At 31.2% G+C, this 15,691-nt stretch overlaps 1 protein-coding gene across 2 annotated transcripts; it reads left to right on the top strand.

Moving 5' to 3' along the window:
* The first annotated feature begins 5,377 nt into the window (after nt 1-5,377).
* LOC100256594 (protein trichome birefringence-like 13) lies at nt 5,378-14,940 on the top strand. 2 transcript variants are annotated; one of them, XM_059735964.1, is made up of 6 exons: nt 5,378-5,941; nt 7,000-7,177; nt 11,670-11,810; nt 12,363-12,483; nt 13,280-13,414; nt 14,448-14,940. In XM_059735964.1, the coding sequence occupies exons 1-6, from the start codon at nt 5,512-5,514 to the stop codon at nt 14,709-14,711; spliced, it is 1,269 nt and encodes a 422-aa protein (XP_059591947.1). In that variant the 5' UTR covers nt 5,378-5,511; the 3' UTR covers nt 14,712-14,940. The 2 variants fall into 2 exon arrangements, with proteins under 2 accessions (XP_059591947.1, XP_059591948.1); XM_059735965.1 differs by having other exon boundaries at nt 5,402-5,937; nt 6,995-7,177.
* The last annotated feature ends 751 nt before the right edge of the window (nt 14,941-15,691 follow it).

Below are 15,691 nucleotides of genomic sequence, written 5' to 3'. Positions count from 1 at the left end.
CGGAGCATGTGAATCTCTCTCTCTCTCTCTCTCTACCTTTTTTTATTGATAGATAATTTATTTTTTAGCATGGATCCAAAATTTTTCTTGTTTGGTTTTGCGCTCTCTCTCTCGCACGACCTTTTTTTATTGATAGATAATTTATTTTTTAGCATGGATCCAAAAATTTTCTTGTTTGGTTTTGCACTCATTTCCTTTTGTTGGCTCTCTCTCTCTCTCTCTCTCTCTTTTCTTTCTTTGGGAGAATTGTGTTTTGGGCCCAGCTAGGCCCAAAAATTAATAAAAAATCCTCCAAACACCTATAATTGATTGTAAGGATATCAGGTTGGAATAGACAAAAATACTTTTTTTTACTTACACCCGTCATTTTGTCTTTATATCATCACTCTTTACATGTTCCATCCATAAAATTCTCCTTTATTTAATCATTTTTTTTATTTTTTAAACTCCTTTAAAAATAATTGAAAAATCAACATTATTTTCTATTTTTAAATTATAAATAAATAAAAATTATATTAATGATTCAAAAATTATTTTGGAATATACTTTTGAAAAAATATTAATTTAAATGAATGAAAATTATTTTTTACATTTTACAAGTAAATAATTTAATGATTAAAACACTATTTAAAATAAATATATTTACTATTTTTTTTCTTTTATACTAAAAAGTATTTTAAAGTTTATTTTTTTATTATTATAAAATAAAAAGTTTAAAGGTTTTTTTTTTTTAATCTTTTTCTTTCCCTAATTTAATAATTTTTTGAATATAGATTTTTGTAATAAGTTATATGAATGTTCCAAATTTGTTTATTAAGGAATTTTTTTAATGATTTGAATTAATTGAAAATTTATTGAAATGAGAAAAAAGAAAAAGAGAGAAAGAGGATAGATGAAGAGTTTTTATTTTAAATATCCAACTAAAATGTTTTCGTATTTAGAAATTGATTATATCAATACATAGTATAGTAGAGATTGATTTTTTTCTCATACAAAAGGGTTAAATGATATGTTTACTCATTTTAAATAAAAACAAGTAGTTAAAAATTATATAGATTATGTTTGAGTTTGGTTTTAAAATATTTTTTCTAGTTTTTATTATGTTTTCATTTTTAAAAATTATTTTTATTTTCTATATTGTCTTTTTTTGAAAATACATTTAATTAAAAAAATGAAAAATATTTTTAAAAATGAAAATTGAAGACCTTGTTTAGTACTAAGATAATAAAAAGAATTAAATTTCATTTATTAATTATTCTTTTTTATTTTTAAAATATAATATGTTCACAATTAAATAAAGGAATTGGTCAATTGTATATTTTTTTCACAAAAATGTAATATGTTCATAAAAAAATTGGATTGAAGTTTTTCATCATTTTTTTAATCAAACTACTAGAATCATGTTTAATACAAATATAGGCATATATGCACTACGGGAATATGAAATTTGTGACACTATACAAGAGTATTTACTAACTGTATAAGGGAAATGTACTAAGTGTACAAGCAGTGTATAAGATTACCATTTATAAAAGATTTCAATCTATTTTGAACCACTCATTTATTTTCCTTATCACCCACAAATTGCATATTCATGTCATGCACTTTATTTAACTCCCATATGGAAATTCCGATACTTTCCCCAATAATGATGTTTGGAAAAAAAAAAACTAACCAAAAAAACTAACCCTAATTCATCCATCCTTTTATTAGATAAACCATTAGAAATATGGTTAACACACCTACATGGACATATTACTTAGGATAGATATATTATACAATGATATTACACTAATTGTACAAGGGAAATGTACTAAGTGTACAAGGAAAATGTACTAAATGTACAAAGGTGTACAAGATTACCATCTATAAAAAAATTTAATCGATTTTGAATCACTTTTTCATTTTCCTTGTCACCCATAGATTGCATACCTACGTCATGCAATTTATTTAACTTTCACATGAAAATTTCGATACTTTTCTTAGTAATAATGTTTGGGGAAAAAAAATTTAATCATAATTCATCCACCATTTTGTTAGCCAAACCATTAGAAATAAGATTAATATATCTACGTGTACACACAACTTAAGAGGGATATATTGCACCATTGTATAATGATGTTACACTAATTGTACAAGGGAAATGTACTAAGTGTACAAGAGAAATATACTAAGTGTATAATGGTGTACAAGGTTACCATTTGTGAAAGATTTTAGTCGATTTTGAATCATTTCTTTATTTTTTTTGTTACCCATAAATTGTTTATGAAATTTGCACTATTATATAAGGGTGTTACACTAACTCTAAAAGAGTATTCCACTCACTATGTAAGGCAATGTACTAACTGTATGGGGTAAATGTACTAATTATACAAGGGTGTACAAGGTTATATTTTATACAAGATTTTAATCAATTCTGAACTTTTTTTTTTCTTGTCACCTAAGGATTGAACATTTTTCCCCCACACATTCTTTCACCTAAAAATTGTTTTAATTTGAAATTTTAAATTTCATCATCCAAAATTTGTAATTGCATATTTCATTTAACTAGTTTTAACAATATTTTTTCTTACAACATTTACATCCTATATAAAGGAAAATTAACCATAATATTTAGGTATTGCCTTTTTTTTTTTTTTGTGAAATCAAATTAATATAAATGGATAACACATTAATGTCATTGTTTCAAATAACTTAAGACAATATAAACAACATATAATAACTGTTGAGGAAAAATTATGAATATTTTTCTACCAAACTATGTCATTTAGATCTTCTCTACCAAAATTAAAACATAGGAAATAAAATTAAAATTAATCACATTTAAAATGTTTATTACAAGTAAACCGAATGAAATATATATTTTTACTATTTTACCTTTATAAACATAATGTTAGCAGATATTAAAAAAATCATATTTAAATAGAATTAAAAAGGATAAAAAATTATCTTTGTAACATTTGTAATTTTTTTTTATAAAAAATCATTAATTTAAATTATCAAGTTAATTTAAAATAATTTTTTTGTTGTAATTATAGTTTTAAAGATTCTACGATTTTTATATTATTACTTTTAATTTATTTTCTTTGATTTTTTATTTTAAATTTCATCTAAACTTGTTTTTTCTTACATTTATATGTTTTCTATTATATCCTTATTTAAAGTGATTTTCATCTAATTTGTATTCCATTATATTCTCTTTTCAATTTTAATGTGTTGTTATACCTCTTTACATAACAAAAGATTTTATTATTTTTCATCTACAAAACTTTATACAAAAGATATCATGTACGAGGAAAAAAATTAAAAAAGAGAAAACTATGATATAATTTACATACACATCTCTTAATATGATACATTTGCTTGACTTAATGACATCATGCTTTAATAATTTAAATCATGTCAAGTCCATATCTATTTTAGATTTAAAAAGGCATTTGAATATTTTTCAAATTATTAAGTTATAATACATTATTCAATTAAAAATTAATTATCACTATTAGTTAAAAGATGATCATGTTACAAAATAATATATTAAAATAATATCAATGTATTGTCCAAAAAAATAGGGAAAATATTCAAATAATTGTCTACAACCTTAAAGATATTTATATATATATTGGATAAAAAAGAATAATAATATTTTTTAAGGTGTTTAAAAATTATTTATTATATATTTTGTAAGTTAAAAAAAAATATTTTATGAGGTATTTAAAAAAATTTTACTTTAAAAATATAGTAATAATCCTTTTCAACCATTGATTACCAATATTTAATTTATTAGGCATGGTTTTTGGGAGAAAAATAATTGATGAAAATAGTAACACCTTTCTAGAAAAGAATTAATTTACATGTCCCACCGATTAATATGTGAGAGAAAAAGATAAGGTGAATGATGAAAGAGAGAAGGAAAAAAAGAATGAAAGAGAGTGAGAAGTTAGTTGTTTTCTTTTTCTTGTTGACAATAAAGGGCATTTTCGGAAAATTAAATGTTTCATATCCTTCTTTTCAATTTGTAGACTTTCTTTAGGTGTTGGGTTTAAATATGAAACTTATGAGGATCTTTTATCAATTTTTGGGCCCAAAACACAATTCTCCCTTCTTTCTTTATGATAATTGAGGAACCTTCAATGGTCAAATCTTTAGGATTCTTTACGGGGGCTCAAACCTACATGTGTTGATAGTCTCATAACAATCAATATCGAATAAATTCAATGTATTATTGGTGACAAGATTCCAATCTAAGACCAATCTCTCTTTGTAGAATTGGGTATGGTTTTGGTTTTGGATTGGGATGATTTAAAAATGAGGTGGTGGAAAAGCATATTTATAAATCAAAGCTGATATAAAAAATGATTATAATCTAATTTTTATCATCATATTTTAATATTTTATAAAATATTTGGTTAAAAGGAATGAAATAATCATGAAATCGTTCTCAATTTTTTTTTTTAAATATAACTCATTTTTGACATAAATATCCTTTATTATTTCATGTATTTACATGTAGATTTTTAAAAAGATTATTTTTCTTTTCGTCCAAATGAGGTCAAAAAAAGATGGGTGGTTAAATTTCAAAATTGGGGTTTTCAAAAACCCTTCTAATTAAATAACCGGAATTTTATTTTTATATGAACGTAAAATATATGTTATTTATTTTGCTCTTCAATAACAGCATGGTACTTACTAGCAAGATCAAATGAAATAAAAGGTGGTTCTCATATATTAAATAAAAAAAATTGTTAGTATTACCCTTTGCCATGTGGCATAGAAAGGTGGTAGAAATGGTCATTGACGTGGCAGTATCATTTAGCATTTTACTTTATTTTATTTTTTTACTATAAATGTTACAACAAATCTAGATATTACATAAAAAATATTTATTTTTTATTAAATTAATTAATCATAACTAATATAATTATATTTAATTAAGTTTTTTATATTTAATAAATAAGCATTTATTATTTATTGATGTCTAATTAAATATTTTATAAAATATCCTACTCTTAATTATTTTCAAAATATAACTAATTAAATTTAGTAAATAATGTTAATATTCTTATGAATAAAAATAATTTTATTTAATTTTTTATTAAAAATTATTATTAAATAAAATTACTAAATAATTTTAGCATCAAATAATAAAAGATGTAAATATGGAATAAAATATTTTTTCCTTTGAATTTTTATTAAATAAATAATTTTTAATTAATCTTAATTATCATTAATCAAAATCACTAAACAGCATTAAATAAAAATCCATTATGAATTTTTTTATTTTTTATTTTAAACTTATCTTAATATTAAATAATAAAAATTTGAAGCAGAATCATCTTAGAATTCTTGTTTTATCTTTTCAATCATTTTCCTTGTTTTATTGTTTATAAATATTAATATTGGCGATTGAGATTAGAGACTTGCGATGGACTATTTTTTCCCACTAACCAAACAGATGAGAGCGTCAAGGATTGTGTGGGCTAACATGCGCTGGTTCTAGCTGCAGCATCCGCCATGCCCATCAGAGGTCACTCCCTCCATCATGCGAAGAAGAGCGCTTCTCACTCCTCCTCCTGCTCCACGTCTCTGCTCTTCATCTCTCTCCTCTGCCTCGCCTCTCTCTTCCTCGTCTACTCTCTCTTCAAATCCTCTGTTTCTCCTCATAACCACCAAAACCTCCAATTCAAACGTAGCGATTCCTCTGGAACTCCGATCTTGGTTGAGCCGTGCGATTATTCGGATGGGATGTGGATCTATGATCCCAGTGTGAGATCTGCGCCTTATGATCACACATGTAAGGAGATTTTCAAGGGATGGAATTGCATTGCCAGTAATAAATCCAATGGTTTGGATATTATCAAGTGGCATTGGAAGCCCAAAGGCTGTGATCTTCCTCGGTTTGATCCGGTTCGGTTTTTGGAGCGGTTCAGGAACACCAACGTTGGTACTCTCTCTCACTTGAAAAGCAAATTGCCTCTCTTTTGATTGCCTGGAAAATAAGAAGGAAATTATAGGTCAGTTTGCTAGCATAAATGGGAATTTTTTTCAAAAGAGAACGGAAAAATTGGTGATACGATTTCAAGAACTGTTTTTGAAAACATTAAATGTTTTTTTTTCCTCTTTCTTTTCCATATGTTAACATGCATTGCTAGAAAACAATAAAAATGAATATGTTAATTGCTTTGGTCTTAAAAAATGCCAGAGCACCTGTAATTTTGAATGTTTGTGCTTTGCATTGTTTTGGTCAAGTGACTCACTTAAAGTAAGGTAGACAGTTGTTTTCTATTGAGCTGGGTTGACAGGCATTTCTCCTTTCTGTGGGGTTGCAGGGTGAAGGTTATTAGACTTTAAATTATTGTTTCTTTTAGTTCCCTGTAGTTTCTTGTCAACGGAACATGTGGAGGAAATTGAGAAATTGAATACTTCTTGTTTGTGAAATATTTGGTTACAAGCTAGGGTCATGTGCAATTCAGCATAAACACCACAGTTTTGAAATAATCATGTAATGTGAAACCTTTGTTGAACCTGCCAATGAAATATGGGGTAAATTGGAGCTGATTGGCAAAAGGGTTTTGTCTTCCGATGATTTGCATTTATTAGGTTCAGACAAAATTTAGGAATGTCATTTTTATGAGTTCTAACAACCTAAGACATAAAATACGTTGCAGAAGGGTTTCAAATTAGAAATGAGGTTGCACTATATTACTAAATTCAAATCAGCAAACTACTTCCTTCTAGTTCTTGGCAATTGAGTCTTTTTTCACCACCTCGATTCACTTTCTTTTTGGCCTTCATCTTGTCCATTTTCTGCACCAAGGCTTTCATATTCCAATTATGGATATTGTGCCTGAAGCTCCTGCTGTGGGAACTCTCCATCACTCTTGTCGATCTTACAGTTTATGTGTTTCTGGATTTTTATTAATTTAATTTGGTTTATTTTTAATTATATTTACTTGGATGTGTCATGCTTTTTATGGACATTATGAATTTTCAACAGTGCAGGCTTTGTTGGTGATTCCTTGAATAGGAATATGTTTGTTTCTCTGTTCTGCACTCTGAAGCGAGCGTCAAGTGAAGTGAAAAAGTGGCGTCCTGCTGGTGCTGATCGGGGGTTTACATTTCTTCAGTATAACTTTACTATTGCATATCATCGAACAAATCTTTTGGCGCGCTATGGTAGGTAAGCTGTGCTAACTGTAGTGCTTAGAGTAACTAATTGTTTTACTAAGGTTGTGTAATGTTATTGCTAAATACTTATTTTTCTCTTGTTTTTCTTTTTGCTTACTTTTCTGGTTGTGGGGAAAAATGGATTATTTGTATGTTCGATCTTCTTTTTGAAGCAGTTCTACTTTTATGGGATTCATTTCAAATGATGTTAACACAGACCAAATATGTAATGTTCATTTAGTAAACTGAAAATTGTTCATAAACTTTTTGTTCAAGAATGAGATTGCGACTAAGAATTGGATAGCTGCATATGTCTGTGCTATAGAACTAACTAAGAATTTGGATAGGTGAAAATGTGTGTGTGGTGGTTGTGGTCCTTGTATGATCCATCTAAGCATAGGATTGTTGAAGTTACCAAAATAAATGCTGTCTGGGGGAAATGAAAACTGGAGGTGAGGGAGTGGGGGGAGGAGGGATGGGGAGAAGGGGTATAAAAATAGGGGCACTTGACTGTGGTTTATTGGAGAATTTATCAGGAAACATGAGGATTCATCCATAGGAAGTTCATCTATCACAACATTCTTTCCTATGTAGATATTATCCATTTTGGTTCCCTTAACCCTCATGTCTTTAAAATGTGACTACTCATTTTAGAGTGGTTGTCCCTTACACAGGAACTTGTCCCTCCCAAATAATGTGGGAGATCATAGCATCGAAGTAACGTGCGATGATTAGTAATAATGATAGAAAGTCTTGATTTTACGTCATCATCAACAAGTTTGGGTTAGATGAAGGAGGGTGGTGTTCGAGAGTAGCAAGGGGAGGCTATGGTATGGGGTTGTGGAAAGCTATTAGAAAAGAATGGGAGGGTATTCGTTGCAGATCTCGCTTTATTGTTGGGAATGGGAGAAAGGTCAAGTTTTGGAAGGACTTGTGGTGTAAAGACCAAACATTGAAAGAAGCATTCCCTAACCTATACTGGTTGGCGGTAAACAAAGATGAGTGGGTGTCAAATGCTTGGGAGGGGAGTGGGGAGTTGGGTTGTTGGAATCCTCACTTCTCAAGGCATTTTAATGATTGGGAATTGGAAGAGGTGGAGAGCTTGTTCTGAAAATTGCATCCTTTGGTAGTGAGAAGAGAAGTGGAGGATGCTTTGAGTTGGAAAGAAAGTAGGGATGGCATTTTCTCTATTAGATCCCTCTACCGCTCCCTCATGAGGGCCTATAGTGACCCTTTTCCTTGGGGTCTTATTTGGAGGTCTTGGGCTCTTATGAGGGTGGGTTTTTTTTGCTTGGGAAGCGTCTTGGAAGAGAATTTCGACCATCGACTAGCTCAAAAAAGAGGGGATGGAATATGCCGAATACGTGCTACTTGTGTAAAGAGAAAGAGAAAACTAGTGATCATTTAATCTTGTTTTGTAAAAAGGCTACAATGCTTTGGAGTTTGATTTTCTCCCTTTTTGGTGTGCAGTGGGTTTTTCATTCTTCAATTAAAAGGAATTTGCTTGCCATGGTGCCTTTGTGGGTAAGAGGAGGGAGAAGGCTTGGAGGGCTGCCCCTTTATGCTAAATGTGGACCTTATGGAATGAAAGAAATGAAAGAGCATTCAGTGACATCGAACGGTTGAACCAAGCTTTAAAACATTCCTTTTTGTATACTCTTGTAAATTGGGCTAGGGTGTTTATAGAGGATCATACTTTGTCTATGATTGACTTTATAGAATGGCTATATGTCTAGCTAGGGGAAAGGTTTTTTGTCTTCTTTGCCTAGCTCTTTTGGCATTCTGATTGTATACTTTGTGTGTACTGTTTTCACCATTTCTAGGCGCTTCTAATACAAGCTCTACTTACCTATAAAAAAAAAAAAGTCCTGATTTTATGTGCTTCTCTCTGGATCATTAGTAAAGTTCCCATTTCTGTCTTGGTGGATTCCTTTCACGATAGCACTTAGAAAACGGAAAACATGATGCTCCATGTTTACTATTTAATTGGCCTATTTCTATTTGACCATGCTTCTCAATGAAGCAACCGCTGAACATTATTTTGATTGTTTTGCTTTGTTCAAACCTATATCCTAAAAGGGTGGGCTTTGATTGACCCCTCTCTCTCTCTCTCTCTCTCTCTCTCTCTCTCTCTCGCTCTCATACACACATGTTAAATCACTTTTTCTTTCTCTTTCTCTTTTCTTGTTGCTAACCTGTCTTAGTCAAGAGTAACTTTAAAGTTATTTTCTTTTTCTCTTAATAAGTACTTAAAGGGATAAAATATCAAGAATAATCAATAGATTAGCGTGATAATATCAATACCCCTGTATTTCCATTGAAAATATGTCAAAACAATATAACAGTTGCGTGCCCGTGATTTATATCAGAAGTCCTCAATATATGATTAGCAAGTGATATATTTCCAGTATCGGTGCTATGTGCATTCCTGGTGTTTAATGTGTTGAGTAATCATTTCCCTTTCACAAAGAACTAGAAACTTAATTTACTAGTCTCATATATTTAGTGGACAGGTGGTTGAATTATCAATGATGGATTAAAAGGGAAATCTCCAATGTTTTAGTCTTGTAGGGTGGGTAGGTCCAAATAAAATCCTCCTGAGAGCATTTTCTACTCGATATAGAGAATTTTGAATTGTGCAGTACTGTTATTTTTAAAATTAAGTCATGCTAGAATGTTGTAGAAAGAGGCTAACTATCTGAGATTTGAAGAACTTGGAATGCCATAAGAATCCGATTCATTCAACCCTTAGTCTATCATGAAGTATAAATATTGTGGTATTGGAAGGGTGCCCATCTAGGTAAGATAGCTCATCTCACTTACCAGATGAATCCTTTTTTTTGGTGCATGATTGGTTGTGTATTAAGTTTCAAAGTACATTGACTTAGATATGGTTTTAAATGCACAGGTTTGTGTTCCTCTAAAACATGCCACTTTGGAATAAATCAGGACCTGCTGTATAATTAGTAGATTAAGTGGACAAAAAACATGATGTGATCTACAAGGGTTAGTCCTGTTGCCCAAACCCTAATGGGATAGTGCTGGGGGGGATACCTATAGTGATTCAAATAATAATAATAAAAAAAAAGCACAAAAATTGGCTTGATTTTTGATATAATTTTAATCAAATTCAACTAAATTTGTGACAGTGGAAAACCTTTTATATGGTTTTGAATAAAAATTTAAATAAGATATTTAGAACTTGTACTGTTGTACAATTGATATATTGAATGAGACCCATCAATTGGTGATCTTTGATGGTGGATGAAGTAACAGTTGAAAACATGATTTCCTAAATGTAATGAAGGTGAGTCATTGGTTGAAGTTTGTTTAAGAGATAATTATGTATAACGAGTCACTGTATAATTCAGAATGCATGGGTTCTTGGTTTCTCTTAAAACATGCTCTAAAGAGCAAAAAACACCAGGATGCACTATATAGTTAGTAGATCAATTGCACTAAAATAATTACATGATATGCTAGGATTTCCCCTATGCGTCAAACCCTTGTGGGGGGGATATCCTTAGTTATAAAGAAGTACGTTAAAAGTCTAAAATGAGCTTGATATAATAATTTTTTAGATGTGATTTTAATTAAACTTGGTGGAAAACTTTACAACCTGTTTCTATTAGGAATTTAAATCTGATGGTTAAAACTTGACGTTTCTAGTTCATATTTTTTTTACACTTGACCCCCATCAAGTGGTGGATTTTAGTCACTGATGGGCTCTATAAAACATGGAGTTCACGTAAATCAAATGATCCCTTGATGCTCCTGAGATGATGGTTCCTTATTTGTGCCGATGGAAATAGTGTTATGAAAAACTGTATCTTAATATTTAAAACAGAGACATTTTACTGGAATTCTGGTCAGCCTGGGCAAAAACATTTCCCAAGTCTGTGGTCTATGAGTTTGGAAGTTATAGTGATTACAGTTCTTTGCATTTGGTTCAACCCCAAACAATTAAGAATCAGAAAATTTTGCAATGGATGGAGAAAAGCTTGATTTATTCTAGAGGGCATGTTATTTTCTACATTGTATTAATGGAGATCTGACTGCTGGTAGAAAATAATTGGGGTTCATTTCAAATGTGAAGACATTGGGATGTCAAGTAGTTATCATTGATGATTTTAGAAATTATTCTTTATAGTGAAGTCCTCTGCCATGATGAGTCATTTGCTTTAAGCTTCATGATTATCATATGCTGGTGAATCATCATGAATGTGTGCATGATGTCAGCTGGCATGTTCTATGAACAACTTTTGCATCAGACTGGGTTAATGCTGTAGATCATGTAATCACTGCTGATGCTGTTTCCCTCTTTCCCTCTAGGATATCATGCAAATGAGATTCTCTAAAATTTTACTTGTGGTGTCTAGTTGGATTAATTTTGAACATTTGTTTTGGATTTGTTGATTTGGTGTCTTGCTACATTTCCCCCCCACTTTTCCTGCTATCCTTTAGTTGCATGTAACAGAGGCTTGCTTCACTCCTATCTCATGTAGGTGGTCTGCTGATGCTAATGGTGGCACATTAGAATCTCTTGGATATAAAGAGGGTTTTCGAGTTGATGTCGATATCCCAGATGGTACATGGGCAGAGGCTCCAAGCTTCCATGATATTCTTATCTTTAACACAGGACACTGGTAATGTTGTTTTCCCCTTGAAACACCATATGCTGTAGTTTACATTAACAACTTAGGCTAGATTTTTAGAGTGAATTATATTTTGCTTTATGAAGTTGGCAAATGTATGTATCTGGCTTTATACTTAGTAAATTGAGACATATTAAGAAACGTTAGTGCTACCATCATTGAAAGCACCTGGGGAGTATGAATCTTGCATGGTGGGATAGAAATGTTTGTCATTGACCCTTCCTTTTTTCAGTTAAAAGAACTTGGCATATTCCCTTTGTATGGTTCCTTCAATGCTCAGTGCACTTATTCAGGGGTATGTGGGCCCAGCTCCTCACACCTAATAGTCACATTTATCTTATAAGTTATAAGTTAGTTCAATTCTATTTTTTTTTTCTTCTTTTGGATAGGAATTTCTTTTGTTTTTTATTTTTTATATGGAGGAATATTTTTATGGACGAAAATGACTAGTCTCTTGTATACATTAAATTTGTTTTGAGTTTGAAACAATTTCGTAGGTGCTACTAGATTTTTCTCACACCTTATTTGGCTTTTTGCTTCTAGGTGGTGGGCTCCTTCAAAGTTTGACCCTGTGAAGTCACCCATGCTTTTCTTTGAGAACGGTCTGCCTTTGATTCCTGCTCTACCTCCCCATGTTGGCCTTGATTTGGTTTTGAAACACATGGTATGACGTTTACCTGTTTGTTTTTCAAGATTCTGGCTATGATATAAGATGAAAACCCTTCTAAATCGACTATTCACATTAGACATGGTAAAATTTGTTTGACCAGTGGATGTTAAGACACCTGATCCAAATACTCATTTTCAAGTAGTTGCAGAATGTGGAGATTGTTTTGCAACCACAATTCTGTAAACTAGCATTTAACCATTCTGAGAAATCTCTTTCATAAGATACTGTTTTTACATTTGCACAAGTATGGCTAAAATGGCAAGGCATGATTTGTGTTCCCCAACCCAAGTAGTAGGGAGGCATCAATGCTTGTTTTGTACATTTGAATGCACTTTTGTTCTTAAAATCCTTTTGTCTGTTACACTGTGATATGGCTACTTGTTTTATAGGCTTGTTTGGGTTTCTTCTTTTATGGATAAATAATTTAAGAATTATCTTTGAGGAAAAGTTGTGCAATAATCAGGCACAGAAGTTTAAAATTATCTAAGAAGAACTGTTCACATGTCACATGTTTAGGGGTGCAAACCTGAGCCTAGATGGATGAGGAGATTTGTCAACGCCAACAGTGTCACATTCTTTGCTACCATTTATCCAGTGACATCGTCTGGATTTTCATTTTTTTTTCTCTTTTTAATTGTTTTTTAATTTTTAAATCAGATGACCAATATAACGTGAAGTAAAATAATGAAATGATAACAAGTCTCGATGGGAACAAATTTTAGATGTTACTCTGCACATCTTCACTATGGAGTGTTAATTTGCTTAAGTTTTATATTTGCATTTTTGATAGATCTCATTTGTGGAGAGAAGAATGCGAACCGGTGGGATCAAGTTCTTCCGCACACAATCCCCAAGACATTTTGAAGGAGGTGATTGGGACCAAGGTGGTTTTTGTCAGCACCTACAGCCTTTGTTGCCAGAACAAGTAAGCATCATTCTGTAATGATGAGTGTTATTGAACATTATGTTGGTAGGTGACACATGATAAAATACTTGAACTCAAAATAATGGTTTCTACGCTCTCCATTCACCCAATTGGCCAAGATTTAGGAAAGTTAATGCTTTTAAAGGCCAGTGAAGTAGAAGAATGTTGTTTGGTTTGCTGGTTAAATGATTGGGCCTGCAATTTAGGAAAAATGCTGCTTGTAATTTCTTGACAATAAGGAAAATGTAAGATTTTAGTGCTAGAAAGGTGAGGTTAAGCTAGGGTTAGGGTGTCATATTTAAAAAGTTGGTTATTCTTATCGTCAGGGCCGATTGTGTGGACAGTTCACATAATGATCAGCAAATTAGAAGGGACAATTAAAAGAAAGGACTGAAGAATGAGAGCAATAAGAAGAATCTAGACAATCATGTCTGAAATGCTCAATCCTCAAACTAGAACTTTCATATTTCCATTAATCAAGCTCCAATCTCATTTTGGTAAATAGCTCCTTGTTTATACTCCTGAAAACTTTCTAGGCAAGCAAAAGAATCTTATAAAAACAAAATTAACCAATATTTATATAAAATAGAGTTTCTTTAATTCCTGATGGGCTGGTTTGGAACCCTAGAAAACACTTATAATTGAACTTGAAGCAGATACTCATAAAAAGCAAAAACCTAAAGAAAATAGAACTGGAATAGAAATTTCTTGAATTAAGTAATTTCCAGCTAAGAAGACTTTCTAAATTTTAAATAAGATTCAAGGAAGCCCTATAGACTCATAAGAAAGGAACTACTAAGAACACTGGACAGTCATAATCTTAAAAATTGCTTAAATTCTTGCCCATCTAATTTTTCTCTTTCTGATCAACAAATGACCACATGAATTGGTTTGAGGGGAATTTCTCCCCTATTATGTTCATTCCTCTTATGGGCTTTTCCATGTGATACCATGTCCTTTCTGCTACTCATAGTTTGAAGGTTGTATTTTTATCACTGCCACCAAGGTTGTAAGTTCCAGTGTTGTCTTTCAGGTTGAAGAACTCTTCTCTTTGGAGAACAATGGAACAAATGTGGAGACACGCCTTGTGAACCAGCACCTATACAAGGCCCTGCAAGGCTCTGATTTCCATATTTTGGAGATAACCCGGATGAGTGAGTTTAGAGCAGATGCCCATCCCTCCACAGCTGGTGGAAAGAAGCATGACGATTGCATGCACTGGTGCCTACCAGGAACTACGGATACTTGGAATGACTTGTTCATAACACATCTAAACAATATCAAGTTTCAAAACTGAGATTCATATCATCTCCAAATTTCATTCTCTTATTAGTTAGTTGTTTAAATATTCCTCTGCCAGTGATTCACAGGTGGGTTTTGTCTGAGGTTAGCTTGGTTGGTTTTAATTGCAAATGTTGGATGATGGCATTAAAGCCCCATTATTGTACCCATTTAAATCTTTGGACATTGATAGCAACGGATGTGTGGGTCTCCACTTCTTGAAAATTTCCAATTTTCTTCCTTCAGTTTCTGATTATGTGGCCGTTAATTCCATGAACTTTGCTTAAATTTCAACCCCAAAAAGCATGGAGTCAGTAGATGGCTATGGCCAAACTGTTGCAAACCAAAACCTCTTTTACCATATGAATTTTGGACTTAATCAAAGAACTTTTGACTCGATCCAAACAGGGCTGAAGGGCTAGGGTTTTATGTGTCATAAGGCTCATCACTTTTATGATATGTTTGGTTTTAAAAAATAGAAAAATGAAAAAGACTTCCTTACACGAAAATTATAAAATAACATAAAATATATAAGAATTAAAATAAATAATTTTTTTTTTAAAATAAAATATAAAAATAATTTATTAACTTTAAATCAATTTTTTTTATCATTCTTTATCTTTCTTTCATCCTATTTGTTTTTAATTTTTTTTATTTATTTGTATTCTCTTTTCTCTTTACTTTTCGTCAATTTTTTTGGGAAAAAAAATCTTTTTATTTTGTGACATAAAATATTTGGATAATTTGAAAAAACCTAAACTTGTCTAATCATAGTCATGCTTAATTATCTCTGTTATCCTCATTTTCGTGTGAATTAAATAGGTAGGAAGTTATATGTCGACATTTTAAAAAAGATAAGGATTAATTTCATACCGGCTATAGGTTTGGACAAAACATGCCTCAACTAGAAGTGGAATTTAACCTTAAAAATAATTACTATTTTTTGTTGAAAGAAATCTAAATGCTATCATATTGCAGTGTTGTCTGCATTATTAT

The sequence above is a fragment of the Vitis vinifera genome, chromosome 3 (assembly GCF_030704535.1).
Source record: "Vitis vinifera cultivar Pinot Noir 40024 chromosome 3, ASM3070453v1".
NCBI lineage: Eukaryota > Viridiplantae > Streptophyta > Magnoliopsida > Vitales > Vitaceae > Vitis > Vitis vinifera.
This window is presented reverse-complemented; position numbering and strand designations above follow the sequence as displayed.